The sequence below is a fragment of the Gouania willdenowi genome, unplaced genomic scaffold, assembly GCF_900634775.1.
Source record: "Gouania willdenowi unplaced genomic scaffold, fGouWil2.1 scaffold_333_arrow_ctg1, whole genome shotgun sequence".
NCBI lineage: Eukaryota > Metazoa > Chordata > Actinopteri > Blenniiformes > Gobiesocidae > Gouania > Gouania willdenowi.
This window is the reverse complement of record NW_021145095.1, coordinates 322,641-345,552: the sequence shown is the minus strand read 5'-3', so window position 1 is coordinate 345,552 and position 22,912 is coordinate 322,641. Positions and strand designations below refer to the sequence as shown.

The 22,912-nt window shown below is 38.9% G+C and overlaps 2 protein-coding genes across 2 annotated transcripts in view; both read left to right on the top strand.

Moving 5' to 3' along the window:
• LOC114459665 (protein NLRC3-like) overlaps positions 1-12,747 on the top strand; it is a 31,427-nt gene extending 18,680 nt beyond the window's left edge. The window contains exons 4-7 of the mRNA XM_028441859.1: positions 9,915-10,094; positions 10,433-10,909; positions 11,281-11,377; positions 12,659-12,747. Coding sequence (XP_028297660.1) covers positions 9,915-10,094; positions 10,433-10,909; positions 11,281-11,377; positions 12,659-12,747 — 843 coding nt within the window. The remainder of the gene's footprint in view (positions 1-9,914; positions 10,095-10,432; positions 10,910-11,280; positions 11,378-12,658) is intronic.
• A 2,963-nt stretch (positions 12,748-15,710) lies between these two features.
• Positions 15,711-20,282, top strand: LOC114459666 (stonustoxin subunit beta-like). The gene is made up of 3 exons (XM_028441860.1): positions 15,711-15,716; positions 19,478-19,524; positions 19,649-20,282. The coding sequence occupies exon 3, from the start codon at positions 19,717-19,719 to the stop codon at positions 20,179-20,181; it is 465 nt and encodes a 154-aa protein (XP_028297661.1). The 5' UTR covers positions 15,711-15,716; positions 19,478-19,524; positions 19,649-19,716; the 3' UTR covers positions 20,182-20,282.
• Positions 20,283-22,912: the final 2,630 nt, after the last annotated feature.

The window sequence follows — 22,912 nt, the reverse complement described above, 5'->3', positions numbered from 1 at the left end:
ATTAAGAATTGTGAAACATTTATTATAGATTACTACTTTGATAATAATATATCTACCCTCTGGGTCTATGACGGAGTTGATTATGTTAACGGGTAACCTTTAGTTGAGAAGAACTGAGACTCCTCTTTGTCTGGAATTGAAACATGAGTTATATATCTTATTAAAATTTGAATCTGTCAGGGATTTTTCTTCTGATTTAAGTAAGTGAGTTTCTTGAAAGAAAACAATGTCTGCATTTAATCTTGAAACATAGTCAAATATCTTAATCTTTTTAGCCTGCGAGCGAATGCCACGCACATTCCAAGAAGTTACTGTAAACTGATACATAGAATGAGGTGAGTGTTAGTCCATACAGGTGTAAGCTTAGCATATCTGAGAATCTGTGGTCATTTGTGCACAACTGTGTTAAAAAAGGCTTGGATGCAAGAAAAAAAGAAGAGGAGACACACTTATCATGCGATAACGCCACGTGGTAAATGACTGGATCAAAAAGGTTAGTGAAAAGCACAAACATACAACAACAACAATAACAACAATAACAACAACAATAACAACAGGTATCAAAAGAGTAAAAGGGGCAAGGGGTAATTATAGGAGGTGTAGGAGGTGGGGGGTGTTGTGGGTGTTGAGTGAATGTGAAAGAAAAAAAGAGTGAGGGGTGGGAGAAGAAAGAGTTGACATGACGGTAGAGTGTCCTGTGAGAGAGTACGTGCCGAAAAGTGTTTACCAAAATCTAAGCTAATATGTAGCATACATACAAACATACATACATACACACACGTGTCCATATATACACCTATCCGTGTTTTTTTTTTCATTTTTTTTATTTTGGTGTTGTTATTATTTTTATGTATTTATTTATTTTAATTGTTATTTTTTTTTTTTTTTTGGAATTATCATTATTTTATATATATTTTTTTTCCCTCTATTTTTATATATATACATACATATACATACATACACACACACACACACACACAGACATATATACATACAAATACTTTTTTTTTTTTTTTTAATTATATATATAGATATATACATACACAAACACAAACATACATACACACACGTACAGCACATATATTTATTTTAACTTTAAAATAATGCTACCTTAACTTCACCTTAAGTGGAGAATTATCCTTTGAATGTTAACTCACAAATCACCTATGTTTTTTTTTTATTTATTTTTTTATTTATTTATTATTATTTCATTATTATTTTTAGATTTGTCTTTCTCAGTAGAACCAGGGCGTGATGTTTGAATCCCTAAACAGTTGGCCATCTATGTAAAGCTTTTCTACGACCAGTTTGGAATTTTTGCCTTTCTGTCGGTTTTCTTTAAAGATAGGATACAGGGTTTTTCGACGTTCGTTTATTTCTCGAAGGAATTGATCGTTCATGCCGAATTGCGTACCTTTAAGTTCCCGACCTTTACTTTTTACCTGTATTTTCTGTTGAAAGTGCTCAAATTTGGCAATGATGGGACGTGGCCGGTTACCTCTACGTGGTCCGAGGCGATGGACACGGTGAAATGTGATGTTTTTCACGGTTTCTGCCGGGATTTTAAGCGCAGACGACATGAAGTCTTTTAGCAGAGCATCTGGGTCATCATTGGGGGTCTCTGGGATGCCTGAGAAAATCACATTGTCTCTCATACTGCGAGATTGGATATCCAGAACTGACTCTTTAAGAAACTTGTTTTCGTTCTTCAGCTCTTTTACCTCGGAGCTCACCGCGGATAAAGCCGAATGGATATCATGGTTGTCTTTTTGTAAGTCCTGGATTTGTTGATAGGCAAATTCCAGGCTGGCTTTCATTTCCTGAATGTCTCGGTGCAGTAAGATGAGCACATCTAGCCTAGCCTCTTAATTATGGTTTGTAAGAGTTCCGTGTGGGATTCTACCTCGAGGTCTGACGTATCGGTAGCTGAATCGTTTTTTCGGCGCTTGGCCGACTTACCTGATGTACTGGCTTTCTGTCCGGTCTGCATCACGTACTCGGCGTAATATCTATCGATGAAATCCTCGAGGTCCTCCACTCTGGCTGGTGGGGGGGGCGCGTGGTCGGCTCTCGTCGGTGGCGTTGATTTAACGGTAAAAAATCGTTAATATGTGCACGTAAGCAGGATCGGTAAACTAGTCTCGGCGGCGAGCCGCCATGTTGAATTTTCACAGATTGTCACGTGACTCTCAGAACATCTCGCGTGACTTACCTCTTACCTCCCTTCCAGCAGCGTACTAATGTGTTTCAGAGAACAGTGTCATGGTTCATTAAAGTGTTCAGAGACGGTGTTCAGGTGGGCGGAGCCAGGTAGAAGCCAGGGGTTTCTTTGATAAAACCTGCCAGCAACCAGGTTTAGTTCATGAACAATGTTGCCATGGTAATATACTCAGAGAAGAACATACCTCTCATTTAGGAATGAGATACTCAGAGTTTCCCTCATTTGAGCCCAAACATACTCAGAGTTTGAACATAACCTGCTTGATGGAATACAACTCTGATATGTGATGCTATTAAAGTTTGTAAACACAGACAGTTTAGATGTGATCAATTTGGTAGACCACCTGATCACATGAGTTCTGATCGGATTTCATCTTTTGAGACCAAAATATAGTTTAGTTTTTAGTAGTCAGTAAAAATATATACAGTATTATTGTAGATATCATTTTTATTAACATGTTTTTCTTCAATTAGTCATAGTTTAGTTATTGTCACTTGGAAAAATTTAATCAACAAAAACTATGATGAAAATGTTTAGTCGACCAAATAAACTAATTCAGTGCCAGCCATTTTCAGAATTTCTACCCCCATCAGTGCCAGCTGTTTTAGAGCATTTTGACTGATGTTTAAAGACCCACATAATATTTTGTACTATGACAATCTGAAATCTGACACCAGATTCTGAAAGATTAAAGTCTCTACTTTCATGTTTGTAGCTTGTTTAGTTATTCCGTAATCAGCCATTGAATAGAGCAAGTTTTACACAAATCACCAGTTTCAGAACAAAAAGCTGAGAAAACATGCTTTTTCTAAAAAAAAAAAAAAAATCTGTCAGTGACTTTGAAGCAATTTTTTTTTTTTTGCTTTATTGAAAACCATAACATCTGAACATTGGTTTCCTTCTAAAAAAACAAAACAAAAAAACAACAACACTGAGACAATGCTTTTGATGGCAAAATTATTATTATTTTGCTATCTGGCTCACAGTTGAATGTTTTGCTTACTGTATTTTGTATCTGCTCCCACCGTCAATCACACAGACGTAACTTCCACTTCCTCCCGACATGCAGAGATGACCCGTTTGGCCTGATTAGTTGATGGGTTTATCTCATGACTGCAACATTATCAATAATCCACTCAGGTCCACACATGTTCTGTGTTAGTATGTGGTGCTGTGAGCTGCGGGATACTTCACAATATCACTTCATAGCACCATAATCTTCCTCGTCCCTGCTTCTTCCTCCTTAGTTAATGGTAGCATCCGTGGTTAATCTCGCATCTAAAGGTGCACTGCTGCCACCTTCAGGCCACCAGTTGGTCACTACATCACACTAAAGCTTAGATATTGAAGATATTAAGAAGACTGGAAGGAGAAAAACAACTAGAAAACTTTAAACAACAGATAAAAAGACAGACGTGGGAGAGTGTTTTCAAGGAAGAAGACGTGAACGTAGCATATGACACATTTACAGACACAATAACGACAATTTACGATAAATGCTGCCCTTTGAAACAAATAACAACCAAAAGTAAAACAAACAACGTACCATGGATTAATAAGAAAATAGCCAACGTATGCAAAAAGAAAAACATATTATATAAAAAATATATAACAGAAAAAACAGTAAAAGCAGAAGTACGTTATAAAAAATACAGAAACAAAGTCAATAATTTACTAAGAGAAAAAAAAGAAAATACTATGAAAAACAACTAAAAGAGAATAAAAACAAAAACAAAAAGTTGTGGGAAATTATAAACACCATAACAATGCGCAAAAGTAAAGAAAAAAATGCAGGCTATTTTATAATAAACAATGTAAAAGAATACAATAAAAACATAATAGCACAAGAACTCAACAGTTTTTTCATAAATACTGGAAAAAACACAGAGAAAAGGATTAATAAACACCCAACATTTAAATGGAACCATTATGACAATGAGAAGAAAGACATTGATAAGTACCTTGTACTTGAAGAAGTAACAGAAGCAGAGGTGGACAGAATAATCACAACCTGTACCTCAAAAAAAATCCAGAGACGTTAATAATCTAACTATGAATCTAATAAAAACCATAATAGCAGAAATAACCCCGCCATTAACACATATAAGTAATCTATCATTCAAGAATGGTATTTTCCCAGAAAAAATGAAAATTGCAAAAATCAGACCGATTTACAAGGGTGGAGAAAAATGTAATTTCACTAATTATCGACCTATATCAATATTACCACAATTATCAAAAATTCTGGTAAAACTGTTTATGAACAGACTCGACAAATTTATAGAAGACAACAATACACAACAATTACATGAAGGGCAATATGGATTTAGAAAAGGACATTCAACAGCAATGGCTATAATTGACATCATGGAGAATATAAGAGAAGCATTAGAAAAAGAACTATTTGTATTCGGAATTTTTCTGGACCTAAAAAAAGCCTTTGACACAATTAATCATGATATTCTTGAACAAAAACTTCAAAATTACAGAATAAAGTACGCCTTAAAATGGATTAAAAGCTATATGACAAATAGGAGACAATATGTTGACTTTGAAGAACACACATCAAAATGCCAAACCATACAATGTGGTGTCCCACAGGGTTCAATTTTAGGGCCAAAACTGTTCATTTTATACATAAACGACATTTTCAAAGTCACAAATTGCCTCAAACTAACATTGTTTGCAGATGACACAACCATCCTATGCTCAGGCAAAGACATTAAAACTCTAATAGAGACAACAAATGAAGAACTATCAAAAATTCAAACATGGTTAGATGTAAATAAACTAGCCCTAAACGTCAGTAAAACAAAATTCATCAATTTTGGAAAGAGAAAAATAACAGGAGACATAAGACTGAAACTAAACATGGAAATAATAGAACAAGTAAAAGAATATAGGGTACTAGGAGTTTGGATGGACGACAAGCTGACCTGGAAAAAACATATACAAATAGTTAAAAACAAAGTTGCCAAAAGCAGTTACATCCTATGGAAGCTTCAACAAATCCTACATACCAAATCACTTAAAACAATCTATTCTTCACTCATAGCATCGCACTTAAATTACTGCTCCGAAATATGGGGAAATAACTACAAAACGTATCTTGAACCATTATTTAAACTACAAAAAAAAGCTATAAGAATTTTACATAAAGCACCACACAACGCACACACAAAAAAAATTATTTGAGAAGGCAAAATACCTAAAACTGCAAGAAATAATACACTACAACACACAAATACACGCATTTAGGGCTTCATCTAAAAAACTACCACATCAAATACAAAAACGTTTCACATACAATCAAAATTCCTACGACTTCAGACATAATAATGTGTTCAGACCGGACAGGGTCAAATCAAACGTTGGCAAACATAGTACTGTGTACAGAGCCATGAACCTCTGGAATAGCCTTGATGCAGAGACACAACAATCCGTAAATCTGAAAGGATTTAAGGAGAAAACACAGAGAACATTTCTACACACATACAGATCTCAAGTCAACTCTTCATTGAACTCTACAGCGACGACATGGAACTCATCAACTGGTCATTGAGCGCCATTGACAAAATCTTCACGACGAGGCAATTGCTACAGCACGAACCAGCGTGTCCAAAGGACACATACCCAAGTTGATATGCCATGGATGCACGAGGGAGAAGCCAGATGCTCTGTCTCTTCCAGTTGACAGTGGAAGATGTGGAGGACCTCTATCTGCTAGAGGTCATGATCTTTGGCCTGCTAATGACGTGGGTATGTGTATGTGCATGTGCCTTTCTGATGGATTGTAAGCTGAGGCGACTTTCAGAGGATATGAAGGTTCACCGAAAGAAGAAGAACTTTTCGTTTGGAGAGTTGGAGGAATGTAAACAACGACTGGAAAAGAAAGCTCTAGGAGATACAGAAAAAAAGGACAGTGAGGAGGAGTAACAACAAGAACAATGACTGCAGACGAGAACGCATCACATAAAAAAGGACAAAAATAAAATAAAAAAATAAAAAAAAAAAACGTTAATGATGAAATTATGCAGAAGATGAGAATGTTTGACAAGGGAAGAAACGAGGTTTGATGTAAAATTATCTGTGTTCAAATCAGGGAACGGATCTGGATAAGCATAATGCTTTTTTCCGTCGCCCTTTCCGGCATGCAAAAGGACAAAAACAAAACAAAAAAAAAAAAAACAATAATTTGATTCTGCTCTGAATGTCAAAATGAATTTCTGTGATTGCAACCATGTCGGAAATGAACTGAATAAATAAAAATAAAATAAAATATTGATGAAGGACCTCCACCAGGGTGTGTTCTAGTAATCTCTGTGATGAAACACAATTGACGAGTTTTCTCGTCAGTGGCACTGAATGAGTTAACAGTGGAAAGTGCAAACCTCCACCAAGCTCTGAACCTCCTCTTCACAGATATTATCAGTTATCAATGATCAATAATCCTGATCATAGTACCATGATCATTCACACTTCAAAGGCTTGGAACCACATTTATATCCCATTAATAAACATCCAGTAGGTCACAATGTATGGACACACATTTAAAAAAAGAAAATAAATCTAATTCAATATAACTGAGTCACATTTTATACAGATCCATCAATTACAAACCCAGATATGAATTTATATGCTGATGAGAGATAGACATTTTTTATCCATGAAACTGATCCAGAATCAGTTTATTGATCAGGAGTCTCTCCGGCAGCTGAAATCTTTCCTCCTTGGTGGAGGTAATAAAGCAGATGAAGTGTACAGCAGAGGTTTGAATCCTATCAATAATGTGATGATGATTATTATTATTAATAAGTGAATGTCTTTCTCCCACAGACTGTGTTTCTGTGGTCTCTTAGAGAGAAGCTGTGCAGCTCTGTCCTCAGTCCTCAGCTCTCAGTCCTCCAGTCTGAAACATCTGGACCCAGGTAACAACGATCTGCAGGATTCAGGAGTGAAGCTGCTGTGTGAAGCACTGAAGAGTCCTTACTGTAAACTGGACTCTGTCAGGTCAGTGGAACACATGTTCCATCAACATTGTCCTGTTTCTGATCCCTTCAGTAAATCTGCCTTTTTGTCTATTCGGGCTTCATCTCCTTTTTTTTCACAACCTTGTAATTATTTTGACCCTGTAGGCCTAACAATTTGTTTGTATCATTAATTACTGAATCATCAGTTCTGATAACAAGTACAGAGTGGTAAATACTATGTGCATAGTAAAGATCAATGGCATCAGTATCTGACATGTAACATCTATACTAGGGATCGATTGATATGGGTGTTTTAGGGCTGATGCCGATACCGATTTTTTTTCATCAGCCTTCGCCGATGACCGATACGGACAGGCTGATTATCTTGAGCCGATAATACTTTTGCTCCCTCAATTTACATCATAAAAATTACACAATGATGATAACAAATGGTAGAAGTCTCAATTTTTAAAAAAGGAACATTTATTGAAATTAACAAGGTGAGGAGGAACGACACCAAGTAAAACACGTTTAACAAATAATAAAAACAGGTGATGTAGAACAGAAGTAAAAATAGACATCTCATGAAATATTATGAAAGAGAACTGTTCGATCTTGTCCTGAAAATAGCTTTGACAAATAAGTTGGTCTGACTGAAGATATATTTTATTAACAGAATTATTGAGTATAAAGATATATAATTATAGTATTAAACACAAAAAGAAACCATGAATAATAGTCCATTCCAACACAACTCCAGAACATAGATTAGCAGAGGAAAATAACGTAATGTCAGATGCGCATTAAGCAACAAACTGTTCAAGTTCCTGTTCTTCATTGCATCATCATTAACATGAATAAATATTCAAATAAGTAGTAAACTGCTCCGCATCCATGCGAGTGCGTATGGGTGACATTATTTCATACGGAGCGATTCGTCACTTCCCACAGAGTGTACTTCTCTCTCTCTCTCTCTCTCTCTCTCTCTCTCTCTCGCTCTCTCTCTCTCTCCGCGCTGCGGGATTACCATAAAACCATCTATAAACAGGCACTGCAAATTGGCTGGCGGCTAGGTTGACCAAAGATTTCGGAGTGGAGGCTGGCTTGACTGCAGTGCTGCGGGTAATGCAACAGTGAATAAGCCGAGAATAAACACCAATGTGTTTTTTTGGAGCGGGTGTGGTCCACTATGAATGGAGCCAGGCATAACGAGTCCTTCACTGAGAACGAGATCACATTGAGAGCAGCAGTTAAAAGGAAAAATGCGATGAGCTCAGTGATAGAGTGTACACGCTCCTTAGAATCAGCATGGAACAATTGAAATAGTTTTTTTTTACAGATGCCATTAATGATTAATGACAAATAAATTCAAGATATAACAATTTGTTAACCTAAAATAAATCACGTTGTGCAATGACTGAGTTTTAAATCCCTGGTAAGATAACTAAACCAACAAAACACTATTCTGGAAAAAAATAGAGATTTTAATTGTGTGGGAATAGATTCATTTAACCACCAATGTACAGGTTAAATATGTATGTTTTATGTGTGGCAAGAAATGAGTAATTAGCATGTGTTGATCACATGATCATGTGGTATCAAATTCAAGTTACTTTTTGTAGCCTTTCAAATACATTAACGGAAAAAAATCTTCTTTTTATAACATTGTGTTCATGTAAACTGAGATGTGTAAGAATTTGAAAATGCAAGATACTGTTTCATTCCTTGATATAAATTTATTTTATTTTAAACTATTTTTAAGTTTCCATGTACATGATCAATATAAATCACATCAAATTAAATCAAACATTATTTTATATAATTTTAACTGTATATAATTTAACACACTGTATTGTCTTCATAGAGAAGGTATTTATGGCTCCAGGAGGACTTTAATCCAGGTGAGATGAGGTTCAATGGTTCCTTGTAGAGTAAAGGTTGCAGACCCCTGACCAGGGATTAGGAGATCCCACTATAAGAGCTGGACCCTCTGAATTTAATTCCATGGGGTGAAGCAATGCTGATGCTAAGTTGGTTATGCTACTGTTAACTTAATTCAAGTACAGCCTTTCTACAAAATAAAAAAAAAAACAGAATACATTATACTTTGCTGTTATTTAAAAAAAAAATTGTTACGTCTTCTTTTAAAATTATAAAAAAATAAATGACCTGCTATTTCAGCCACTGCTTGTTGCAGAAAAACTTAATATTGACACTAAAACATTAAAACATTTAGCAAATAGTCATTGTCAATGTTTACTTCATACAAAACTACAATACGCCTAAAAACTATTCATTAGCATGCATGGCAATGCTGTACACTCTCCCCAACTGAGAAAGTTAGTCGCACCAGCGCCACCACTAAAAAAGTTAGTGTAGAGCCCTGTTGTGCTTATTGTGTTGTGTAACCAAGCCAGTCTGTTAACAAGTGCGAAGCTTAGGTATAATGGTGGTGGCTGTGGACAGAGGGAAGGAGTGAGTGGTAATACCTAAAGCAGGTATTTGGGATCAACGTGTCTAAGGTTAAGCCCAATGCGAGTTTTATCCCACAGCCCAAGGCATGCCAGTGCATCTTAGACCAATGTATGTGCAAGAACCGCTACTGCAAACCCAGGCGCCGCCCTGGACCTGAAGATGCAGCCAGGCCAGCAGAAAGAGCGGGGGCCAAGGAGCCCCAGGCCACCCCACCCCCATGGCCAAGCAGCCCCCCAGACGCCCCCAAGATCCCAGGCCAAGAGGCTGCATACACGTCCGAGAAAACCCCAGAGGAAGACCCCCCGAGGGGAGGGCCCAGAGAGCTCCCCGGCCGAGACCGCAGCGCACTGGAGCTAAAGTCCACGCCCAGTAGACGGCCAGAGCCACGCCAAACGGGTAGCCAGCGGTCGCCCATTGGCTGTCCCAGGGTCAGCAGGGACTGGACTCCAGGCCAGAAGAACCTGGAAAAGAAGCAACACTGGGAGCAGCCCACCCAGGGATGACGACCACACCCCAGCCGCCTAGGGCACCAAGGAGATGCTGCAAGTTGCCCTGCCGGCCCCCAGACACACCGACCGAGCCCCCCAGAGCATGCCAGATTGCCTTTTCTTGATGCCGCTCGTGCAATAAGCTTGAGTTATTGCCAAAGTCAGCCCCACCCCACCGCCCCACCCACCCTGGCCTTGCAGGGCACCACCCAAGCAGTGGCCACCCCACGCCGCACCCACAGGCATGCTAGGGCGCGGCACCCCCCGAACCATGCCAGCCCCATGGAGCACGGCGGAACCCCCCAGGCCTGACCCCCACAACAAGAGAGGATGCCACCAACCACCCAAGCAGCAACCCGCAGCAACACCCCGCCACCCAACGATCCAGGACGCAAGTGCCGCCCCGGAGCAGTAGCCACGTCCATTCAGGACCCCCCCCATCCCGGAACCACAAACCCCACCACCCCAGGCTCCTTGACGGGCCCACCCACAAGCTAACCCACCCGGCGCCCCCACACCAGCATCTTTGGCCGACGGAAGCCTCCAAACACCCAACCCAACAGGAGAGCAGGCGCAGAGCAAAGGCGGAGGAGGGGGTGAGGACGAGACAGGGGAACAGAAAGCAAGAGGAAATAGTGGCAGAGAAGCACGCAGGCCCCAAGCTCCAAGGGCCACCCAGAAGCGCACAGAGGGGGCAGGAGCCCAGGGACCACCAGAACATCCAGACGCTCGCGCAGAGGCACCCAAACACCCCAGCAACCCACCCAAGCCACCCAGGTCAAGGCCACCCCACACGCCCATGGAGGTCCAGGTCTACAGTTGGATTAGTTTTTATTTATTTATTTTTTTTTTGTCCTCTTTTGTCATGCTTAAAGCTAGAAATAATTCAAATCAGTCATTTAAAGGATAATCAACTGAAAGTCATTTTTCAAGTGTTCATACATTCTGCACACTCTTGTCTTCTTTACAGGAAAGTTAAGACTCCCGCTTCTTTCTGCCAACCAATCAGGTGTCACTGCACTGCAGATGTGTTTTCACCAATCGGATAACCTCTTGACATGTTTATAAAACACTCCGCTCCCTCTTATCACTCTCTTACCCAGCTCTTGCTCTTACCCTTACTCAGGCTCTTCAGCTCTCTTACACTCTGGCCCTCAAAGTTCTGTCTCATCCAGTCCTCCCCTTTGCCTCTGACTTAAACAGTCAGAAGTTTTTCAGTTTAGGTAAGCAGAATTTTTGAGAAATTATTTGAACTTCTCTCCAACTTCTCTCCAGTCAGGAGAGTAACTTTAAGTTCTATCTCCATTTTTGAAATTAGCCAAGCAGCTTTTTACCATTTTCGGAGCCACTCAATTTTTAACAAACTCTAGCATCTTTGATTTGAGAACTTGTTGGTTAACACTAGAAGTCCCAGAGATTTCTATATCCCCCCAGAAGTCCCAGAGCAGGGTCGAATGAACTCTAGGACCAAACTGACGACTCTGATGGCTACAATTTGCATCTATTCATTTGTAAATGAATCACCTGAGAAATCAGCAGGGGGGAGAGCCTGACTCTAACAATGGAAGTCTGGAATGTTAGGGGGAAGTGCCCTGGAAGCTAAAGTCTTAATGCCCCGTTTATTAACTCGTTCTGCTTGATGCTGGGGGAGAACAAACACAGACTACAAACATTGAAAGAAACAGAGTCACTTGAGGGCAAAAAAACATCAGATTTAATGTGTAGTGTAAATGGGGCCTGAGACAAATCCAGTAAGGACATTGTTACTGAGCACTTCAAGAACCTGGGTGTGCCTCTCAACAATAAACTGTATAATAAGAGCCATAGTGTAAAATTATCTTTTTTTTATTATTATTATTATCACAATCCCTTCACAACCTGGTCAAGACACTGATGTGCATCAGAATTTATGAACTTTGATGAAATCATAGCATGTTCAGAATGTGTTCAGAGTATGTTCACAGGTTGGGGTGGGGTAGGGAGGAGCTGGGATAATTTCCATACCTATAGGAATAGCCTATTTTCATGCAGCCTTTTGTACTGTGGGGAATAAATAGCTGACTGCTTCCACCGTCGACACTCCACACTTATTCTACTCAAAATGCAGAGAAGAGTTACCACTCAAGAAAAAAAAGTAACCAGAAAAATTGTAGATGTTATACAAAAAATGACAAAATCAGGAAAAAAGGTTACTGTGTCATAGAGGGTTAAAGCCTCCACCTTATGAGAATTTTAAATATATATTTCTTACATAGTCCATTAACACATGTAAAAAAAAAACAAAAAGAGTTAAGATATCAATGCAACTGTATATAACTATATATTAACTGAAATTCTTCCTGAACCCAGGATGCAGGGCCCCTCCTGTGGTGCGACACTTACTACCTCATTGACATAACAAAAGCAGCTGAGGACAGGCGTTAGCTCAAATCCTTTGGGTCGAATGACCCCTCTCTGTGTTTTATAGGTAAAAAGTTCATTTGACCCCTCTGTGGGACTTCTAGTGTTAAACTATGCCCCAGGAGTGGTGCCGTGTGAGAAGGAGAACCAGAACCCATCCAGGCCGACAGAATCCCGCGGGCCCGTACAGTGAATGAGTGGAAAACGTCCTCAGAAAATTGCCAGGAAAAGCTTTTTCACACACACTGCTGGTTACACAGAAGGAGCTGTCATCATCACGCCTATTCAATGGAGGGTGAACTGCACGCACACACAATTCTGGCAGAAAGGTGGTTTATAACTTAACAAATTCTCTCAATCGAAAATTCGAGATTCATAGTCCATAATTTTCATTTTGGTAAAGTTTTATTAATTTCATTACTTTAACTTTCCATTTTCCTTCTTCCTCCTCCTCCTCAGAGTGTTAGAAAACCCCTATAAATCCCAAATTCACACAAACATTTAAAACACTCAGAATGTGTATATACCATACATCTCTGTTTAAAATGTACATTGTATGTAATACCAATAAGTCAAAATAACTGAATAATTGTGAAACTGCCTAATTTATCATGTTAATAGCCTGTAAAATAAACATGTACATATTGTAAACTGTGTTTTTATTGACATTTAAAGTTTTATTAAACCTCTGTTCTGATCTCGGACACTTAAAAACTCAATTCTAAATGGCACCTCTGGCAACTAACATATTAAAATTAAAAATGTATATTTTCGAATGTTAATTACCCTTTGTTCCCCTACACCTCCTACATAACCTTTATTTTTAATCTCTGTCACTATAAAAAAAAAGCGAAGCCAGCATTGACCAGAAATGTTTTTGGAATTCAGCAGGGGACCGGGTGCTTTGCCTGTTGACATGCTATCCAAAGCATTGTGTAGTTCTTGTAACGTTAATGGTGAGTCTAAGGTGGTTTTTTGGTCTATGGTGAGCTGTGTTAGGTTTAAGTTATTGAGGAAGGTTTTAATATCTTCAGGGTCAGGTTTGATGAGTATAGGTTTTAATAATAATCATGAAAAACCTTATAATGTCCCGAGGTAAGTTTAAAGTTTGACCTGAATTATCAGAAATTGCCGCTATAAAGGAATTTTCTTTTTTGTGTTTAGGCTGAATTGCTAAGTATCTGCCTGATTTATTATTGTAGTCAAGTTTTCGTATCATAATTGTTGCAAAGTAAAATGTTTTTTTTTTAGATAAAATGATATCCAGAGTTTTTTCCATAAAGGTTCAGAGGGGTTAGCTGCGTATTCTTCCATATGTTTCTTAATTTCTTCTTCAACCGCTTTTTCTGCTATTTGTTCCTGTTTTTCTTATGAGAAGAGTATGATATAGTCTTCCCTCTGATGACAGCCTTGCCAGTTTCCCAGAGTAAGGACGGTGACACTTCCAGAGAATCGTTTGTTAATAGAAAGTCATCCCATTCTTTTCTTATATTTTTTCCAAATTCACCGTTAATAAGTAATGAAGTATTAAAGCACCACAGAGAGGATAATTTCTGATGAGAGTCACACTGCAGGGTGAGGGATATTGACGCATTGCTAATGATTATAGGATGTATTTTAGAGGAAATGTTATGTGCGATGGAATTGTTTGAAAGAAAGAAGTAAATTCAGGAGAAGGATTTATGCACAGGGGAGAAGAAAGTGTAATCTTTTTTAGGGCGGCTGACTTTAACAATAACTAAGGCACATTGCACTGGCGGCGTCAAAAAAAAAAGTTGACCTGGGGCGCTCTGGGGGGTTCAGTCGGTGTGCCTGGGGCCGGCGGTGCGGCATGCAGTGTCCCCTTGTTGCCCTGGGCAGCGGGCTGCTCCCGGTGCTGCTTCTATTCCGGGTCCTTCTGGCCTGGGTTCCGGTCCCTGCTGGCTTCGGGCCCACAGGTGGGCGCCCGCCGGCTACCCGTTTGGGGCAGCTCTGGCCGTCTGCTGGGGCCATGGCCCCTCAGCTGGGGTCTCGGTCGGGAGGCTTTCTAGGCCCTCCCCTCTGGGGTTGGGTGTGGGGGTGGGGGTTCGGGTGGTGGGATGGATGTTGTTAGGGGGCCTTGGGGTTGGGGGTTGGGGTCAGTGGCGGGGTGCGCTAAGTCCTCGGCTCCTTGGTGCTTTCTTGGGTATGTGTGCCTCTCGTTTTGGGTCTTAGGGGCGTCTGGAGGACTGTTCGTGGGGGGGGGGGGATTACCTGGGCTCCCTGGCCCCTGGTCTTTCTGCTAGCCTGGCTGCATCTTCGGGTCCGGGGCAGCGCTTGGGTTTGCAGTGGCGGTTCTTGCACATACACTGGTCTATGATGCACTGGCATGCCTTGGACTGTGGGATAAAACTCGTAGTGGGCTTAACTTAAAAACAAAAAAAAAACAAAAAAAAAAAAAAATTGTAATAGCCTACGTGAGTCAAATTCTCTGGATCTGATCTGGATGAAACTCAGCGGGATCATTGATTAACCAACTCCTATAACTGATTCACATTTTATACAGATCAATCAATTATGAAGCCAGATATGAATTTATATGATGATGAGAGATAAGCATTTTTTGAAACTTTTTTGAAACTGATCAGAATCAGTTTATTGATCAGGAGTCCCTTCGGCAGCTGAAATCTTTCCTCATTGGTGGAGGTAATAAAGCACATGAAGTGTACGGCAGTCAATAATGTGATGATGATTATTATTATTATTAAGTGAATGTCTTTCTCCCACAGACTGAGTTCCTGTGGTCTCTCAGAAAGAAGCTGTGCAGCTCTGTCCTCAGTCCTCAGCTCTCAGTCCTCCAGTGTGAAACATCTGGACCTGAGTAACAATGATCTGCAGGATTCAGGAGTGAAGCTGCTGTGTGAAGGACTGAAGAGTTCTCACTGTAAACTGGACTCTCTCAGGTCAGTGAGATCACACGTTCTATCAACATTGTCCTGTTCCTCGTCTCCTCACTTGTTTCCTGAGTTGTGGATGTTTTTCTGAATCCAGTCTGTCAGGTTGTGTCATCACAGAGGTGGGCGGGGCTTCTCTGGCAGCAGCTTTGAACTCCAACTCCTCCAGTGTGAGAGAGCTGGACCTGAGCTACAACCATCCAGGAGACTCAGCAGTGAAGCTGCTCTCTCAGAGACTGAACACTCTAAGGTGAGACACATCACAGCAGCTCATCACATGTTCACATCAATCCCCATCACATGTGTGACAGAGAGCTGTATCAGAGTAATGTGATGAAGGTGTGAGAGGTGGGACACTAAAGGAGGAGGACTGGGACAGGTTAGAGGGATGAAGGACAGAGATAAGAAGTGTTACGGCAAAATTTGCGGTTGACCTCATTTGGAGACATGATTTATTGCTCTGGTTGAGTGATGGAGTCCAGGCGAAGCATTGATGATTTTATAAAAAAGGTTTATTATAAAACTAAGTAAAAAAAGTACAAAGGTGGAACAAAGTGGAACAAAAATTAGTGACCGTCCGGCCGGACGTTCGAAGGCAGAGTGAAACACAGTTCTAACTCCCCACGTAGGAGTGAGGAGAGGCTGATGGAGAACTATGAGGAGCTGATGAAGGAATGAGAGAGAAGATCAGAGGAGGTGGAACCAATCAGTGAGGATTGTGTTCATACAGAAATATAAATATATCTTATGAAATTATATTTTAATTATTGCTCTGACACAAGTTATCAAGTCAAAAAATTAGGGATGAACCAAAATGTAAATTACTGGCTGAAGCCTGAAATAAATTATTGCATTTCTAGCTCTGAATGTTACTAACCACTAAAATTAAAACATTGCAATTGTATAAATTATTCCCAATGTTTCAAATAATCAATCAATTAAAGGTAGGGTAGGGGATTTTTTTTCCAGATACACTTTTTAAGTTTTTGATTGAAATTTTTTTAATGTTCTGACAGAAACTAATCTTATGAGCTCTGAAAAAGGAACAAAGAAAATCCATCATGTGTAGCAGCTGTAAACCTGTAAAAACTTTGACCAATGAAAAAAGATTGTTCGGTTTTTTATGAACCAATCATGTCTCTCTCTGTCCCTGCTCGTTCTCCACCCCTCACGTCCACAAGCCCACACTCATAGCGCGTCATTGGTGATGGACTTAAAACAGAGTTTTTAGTCACGTTTTTTAACATACAGTATATATTGATAAAGTTTAGTGTTTACTTACTGCTGAATGAGATAACGTAGTTTCTACACAATACAAACAATGAGCTTAGATCCACTTCTGCAGCAGCAGTGCTAATGCATGTGAGTGAGACGGAGCACAGAGGGGAAGGGGGTAAGCTACATTCAAAATCATGCTAGCTTTCAAAAATCACCTAATCTGCCTTTAAAATATGAAAATATTTATTTAGCACTGACATTCCAACAATGCGTAATATAAAATAAAATAATAAAATGTTTAACTTGACCCACTCATACAATTATTAAAACAGAAATACAGTATATATGTGTACAAACAGCTATCCTTCTATCACATGATCACTCACTTAAAGACACGCCCTGGTACATTTTTCATTCACAACACGTTTCTCTCAGTTATACATAAAGTGTCATCATCCATCAATCAATCACTCTATGACACGCCCACTAGCACACTCACACTCACAACACGTTTCTCCCATACATAGAGCATGACATCATCATTATTCATTCACCCACACATACATATATATCTCTCTGTGTGTGTGTGTGTGTGTGTGTGTGTGTGTGTGTGTGTGTGTGTGTGTGTGTGTGTGTGTGTTGTTTCCATAATATCTTATTTAATCAATGTTTATATGTTGTAATTATTCTGTTGTGTAAGTGTTTATTTTCTAGGTCAAACAATGTTATTTTTATATTATTTCTGTATCAGTTGTGAACAAGTTGTGTTGTGTGTTATCTAATGTTCTTTCTACCAGTTCACTGCAGTTCACACAAGATATAGTTTCATAATCATTCATTTCATTCATGTCAAAAAGAGGAGAAATTCATTTCTGGTTTATCTATTAAAGCTGTTTTAATTTAATATATGTTGATTTGGACATTTCTGATTTAAGATCAGAAAAACATTTGTTTGATGTGTGTTTTGTTTCTATGTTTATTATTATTAAATAATGTAATAATGTGAAAGTTGTGACTTTTTAGGATATTAGTGATTTTAAATGAAATATTCAAAATCAAACTAAAACATAAATATTGTTGTGGTTCCTATTTTTTTCTTAGTCTTTATATATTTTAGGTTTAAAAATAAAATAATTACTGGTTTATGGAGGAGATGTTTTTATGTGAAACATTTCAAATCTAACTTTGAAACAAAGGCTGAACTTTTATTAAAAAGTTTCTCAACCAAAATGTATTTTAGTTTATTTTCCTAATTTGATATTACAATTTAAGTTTTTTAGTTTGTTCAATAATTAGTATTTTATCTTATTTCATTAATGTATTAGTTTTTTAATTAAACATGAGACAAATTACAGAATTATTAGCGTTATCTATAAAACCTTATGGGATTGAACATATAGTTTTGATTTAATGATTTCTAAACTGATGTGTTTCATGTTAACATACACCAACATATTTTAGCAGCATCAGCATTATTGTTTTCTGTGACGTGTCCTTCAGTCTTTACTTGTTTTATCAGGAGGGAATGATTAGAACACTTTAGTTTAGTCTTTTCCCAGCACCAGAGTTTTTTCAGAGTGTTTCCTTTTGAGGGAGAGTTCATTCTGTATTTGTCCATAGTATCCATAGCAACGGTCATCCCCCAATCACTAACAGCCACTGGTAGATGGCATGTCCAGATCAATCAGATCAGATTATTTATCATTATTCTTATTTCATATTATTATTATTATTATTATTATTATTATTATTATTATTATTATTATTATTTCGATGTCATGTTTTTGTAGGAAACAGTTTGTTCTTTCTTCTGAGTTTAACATAATCAAAACTATCTGGATGGAGCCATTTTTTATTTTATTTTATTAGTACCCAAGAGGTTTTTGGTAAATTGTCATTATAACAAAAGTATTTTGTGTTGTCATATTTGGTGCCTTTGGAGATCAACTTATTTATTTATTTATTGACTTATTTAAGTAATTGTTTACTTATTTCTTTATTTAATTCATTCATTTTTATATTTATTTGTGTCTCAGTCTTCATTTATTCATTTAATTCATTTTTAGCCTATTCTAGTTGTAAAAGTTAAAGTAGTAAAATATATTTAAACTAAAGTATTTTATAATTATTATTTCTAGTGTTAATTATTTGTGTAAAGTTGTTCAGCTAATGTTCAAATCTATGTTTCTTTTTATTTTATTTTTTTTCATGTGTGTGTTTATGTGTAGATATATATGTATGGGTGTATATGTATTTTATCAATCTCTATTTATCAGTTATATATGGGTGTGTAATTATATGTGTTAGTGTATATATATGTACATTTATGTGAATGTTGTGAATGTTTTAGATACAAAGTCATAAATATATTTTATCAAGATTATTGTTATTATTTATTAAAGAGAAGTGTTGAAAGGTTAGTAAATTATACTCGTGTGAATATGTATTGATGTCTTATGTTTAATTTTCCTTTTTATTATGTTTTTGAAATAATCACTATATACAGTCAATCAATAGGTTTGTTTATTCATTTATTTATCATTGTAATGTATTAGAATTCATATACATATACATACATATACATATATATAATAGTGTATAGTTAAGATCAGAGGAGGTGGAACCAATCAGTGAGGATGAAGAGAGGAACACTTTGAAGGAGATGAAGAAGGTGAAGCTGTTGAAGACAAACCAGTAGAAACATGGAGAGCTTGATGGAGATGGCATCAGGTTTCTGAGCAGTACTTTGGACTCTTTAGGTGTGTAAATCACTGCCTGTGTTTGCTCCTGCAGGGCGGACCATGGAGGAGAGCAGAGGATCAAAGCTGGTGTGAGGAAGTGTAAGTGTGTGTGTGTGTGTTCATTCAAAGTGTCCTCATGAAGCTCTGAGTGAATGAACATGTCAGTGATACAGAGACAATGAAGCATCACATGATCAACTGTTGTTTCTTTGTGTCTCATCAGATTTCTGTCACATTCACCTCAACACAAACTCCATCAACAGAAACCTCAGACTGTCTGACAACAACAGGATGGTGACACGTGTGAAGAGGGAGGAGCTTTATCCTGATCATCAGGACAGATTTGATCACTACTATCAGGTTCTGTGTAGTACTGGTCTGACTGGTCACTGTTACTGGGAGGTGGAGAGGAATGGATTTGTTTCTATAGCAGTGAGTTACAGAGGAATCAGTAGGAAAGGAAACAGTGATGATTGTTTGTTTGGATTTAATAATCAGTCCTGGAGTCTGAGATGTAACAGAGGTTTTTACGACTTCATTCACAATAACAAAGTCACACGTACCTCCTGTCCCTGTGGTTCCTCTGGTAGAGTAGGAGTGTATGTGGACTGTCCTGATGGACGTCTGTCCTTCTATGAAGTCTCCTCTGACTCTCTGACACTCATCCACACCGTCTGTACCTCCTTCACTGACACTCTGTATCCTGGGTTTTGGATTTGGTCCGATGATTCCTCAGTGTCTCTGAGTCCTCTGTGAGACAGACAGACAGACAGACACAGCTACACAGACAGACAGACACTAAGACAGAGACAGACACACTGACAGACAAACAGACACACAGGCAGATGGACAGACAGGCAGACAAACACACACACACATACACACACACCTACTGACATTCAGACACACAGACAGACATACACACAGGCAGGCAAAAAGACGGACAGACAGACACACAGCTACACAGACAGAGAGACAGACAGACACGCAGACAAACACACACACACCTACAGACAGTCAAACACACAGACAGACAGACAGACACACAGGCAGGCAGGCAGACAGACAGACAGACACACACACACACACACACAGACAGACAGACAGACTCTTAGACAAACTGACAGACACACACAGAGACAGACAGACAGACAGACAGACACACGAACAGACACACACAGCTACACAGACAGACAGACAGACACACAGCTACACAGACAGACAGACACACACAGACAGACAGACAGACAGACACAGCCACACCGACAGACAAACACACAGACAAACAGACAGACACACCGACAGACAGACACACACAGCTACACAGACAGACAGACACACCAACAGACAGATACACACACACACAGACAAACAGACACACTTACAGACAGACACACCAACAGACAGATACACACACACACAGACAGACACACTTACAGACAGACACACAGCTACACAGACACACAGCTACACAGGCACACAGACAGACAGACACTTAGACAGACACACAGACAGACAGACAGACACACACAGCTACACAGACAGACAGACACACCAACAGACAGATACACACACACACAGACAGACACACTTACAGACAGACACACAGCTACACAGGCACACAGACAGACAGACACTTAGACAGACACACAGACAGACAGACACACACAGCTACACAGACAGACAGACGAACATAAAACAGACAGCCACACAGACAGAGAGATAGACAGAAGTGTCTCTGAGTCCTCTGTGAGACAGACAGACAAGATGACTGACTTCCTGTTTGGTTTTGGGCGGGGTTATAATGTATCTTTTTGCTCAACTTGGGGTCAATAATACATGTAAATTTGATGTGAATCCATTGAAAAATAGCAAAGATACAGTATTTAGAATGTGACGCGAAAGATTTTACAGTGACATTATAGGCCCCTCCCACTGATCACAGCCTGTTTTTTTCTATCAGGACCTGTTCCCATCTTATAAGATTCATCCAACACTATTTTGAAGTCAACACGACATATCTTCTTTCCGGACGCCTAAAAGTGGCGCCATCTGAGAACACAAAGCATGAGGTCACATGTGTCTCATGTTCTTCTTCTCCACAAAAGTGAAACTGTTCCTAATTCACTAGTTTTATTATGAATGATGATAAATGTGTACAGAATAAAGCAGATGATGTTAGTCCATCACCTGAGGATTATAGAGGGGATACATTTTCTATCAGGCACAGTGAGACAGGCTGAAATCATTTGTATCTCCTGATAACATGTTCTGGTCCACAGTCCTGTATCACCATGTGTCTGTGTTGAGAATGTCTGAATAAATGCTATGAAGTTATGATGATCAACAGAGGGTGAATAAAAAAATACACCAATATCTAAAGATCAGATCTCCTGTGTAAAGGAAAGTGAGTTACATCAACAACTACTGTTGGCAGTGCTGCAGTAAGTTCATCAGAACATCATTGAGTGAAAAAGGTGGATCTGAGTCTGACAGTGTGTTCAAATGTTCACAGTGGTGTTGATTTTACTGTATCACAAGTTGGACACATTGATCTATAGACTGAATTACAGCATGTTTGAGTCTAGAACCCAGAGAGTATTTAGCTAACGTTTAGTTAGGAGGCTGGTCGCCTAGCAACATTACACTTTCAAAGAAAAATGAGAATATTTGACATTGTCAAGCAGATCTATGAATACTATTAACTTTAACAACACGTAATATACAGAATATATTATCACTTTTTTCTGGTCTTTGGTGAGAGCAGACGTGTTTTCGTTTGCTCCGATAACACGACCTTGGCTACAGCTGGCTACAGCTGAACAGCCTGAACAGCCTGAAAAACTGGGCCCAAGACTGAAGAAAAATGGTGAAAAAACCGCAGGGAGGCCCTTCAGAACCCAATTCGGGTTTGGAAGAGGTCAAGGAGATGATACGCGAGGGTCTACAAAACCTATCTGCCGAGATAAAGTCGTTGGAAAAGACGCTGGAAAATTCACTGGAAAGACTACAAAGCGAAGCAAAGGTACTGAAAGAAAAGAATGAAAGAAATGCTGAAGAGATAAAATTGTTGAACGCGAGAATTGAACAGCTGGAACAAAAGGAAAGAGAGAAAGATGTCATCATCACAGGCCTAAAGATAAAACCCAGGAGTGACGAAGAAACAAAATCGATTGAACAACAGGTCATTGACTACCTGAAGTCGAAGGACATTGTCCTGAACCCTGACAACATCAACTCCTGCCATCTCCTGCCAAAGAGAAATGATACCAGAACTGTAAAAATAACCTTCACGAATATAAAATTCAAAGGAGAAATAATCAAGCAAAGAAACAAACTCAAGGGAACGAAGGTGTACATCAATGAAAACCTGACGAAACAAAATGCAAGCATTGCATGGAAAGCACGCCAAATAAAAAAAGAAGGAAAGATTTTGAAGACGTGGTCAAAAAACTGCAGGATTTACATCCAGGAAGAAGAGGACGGA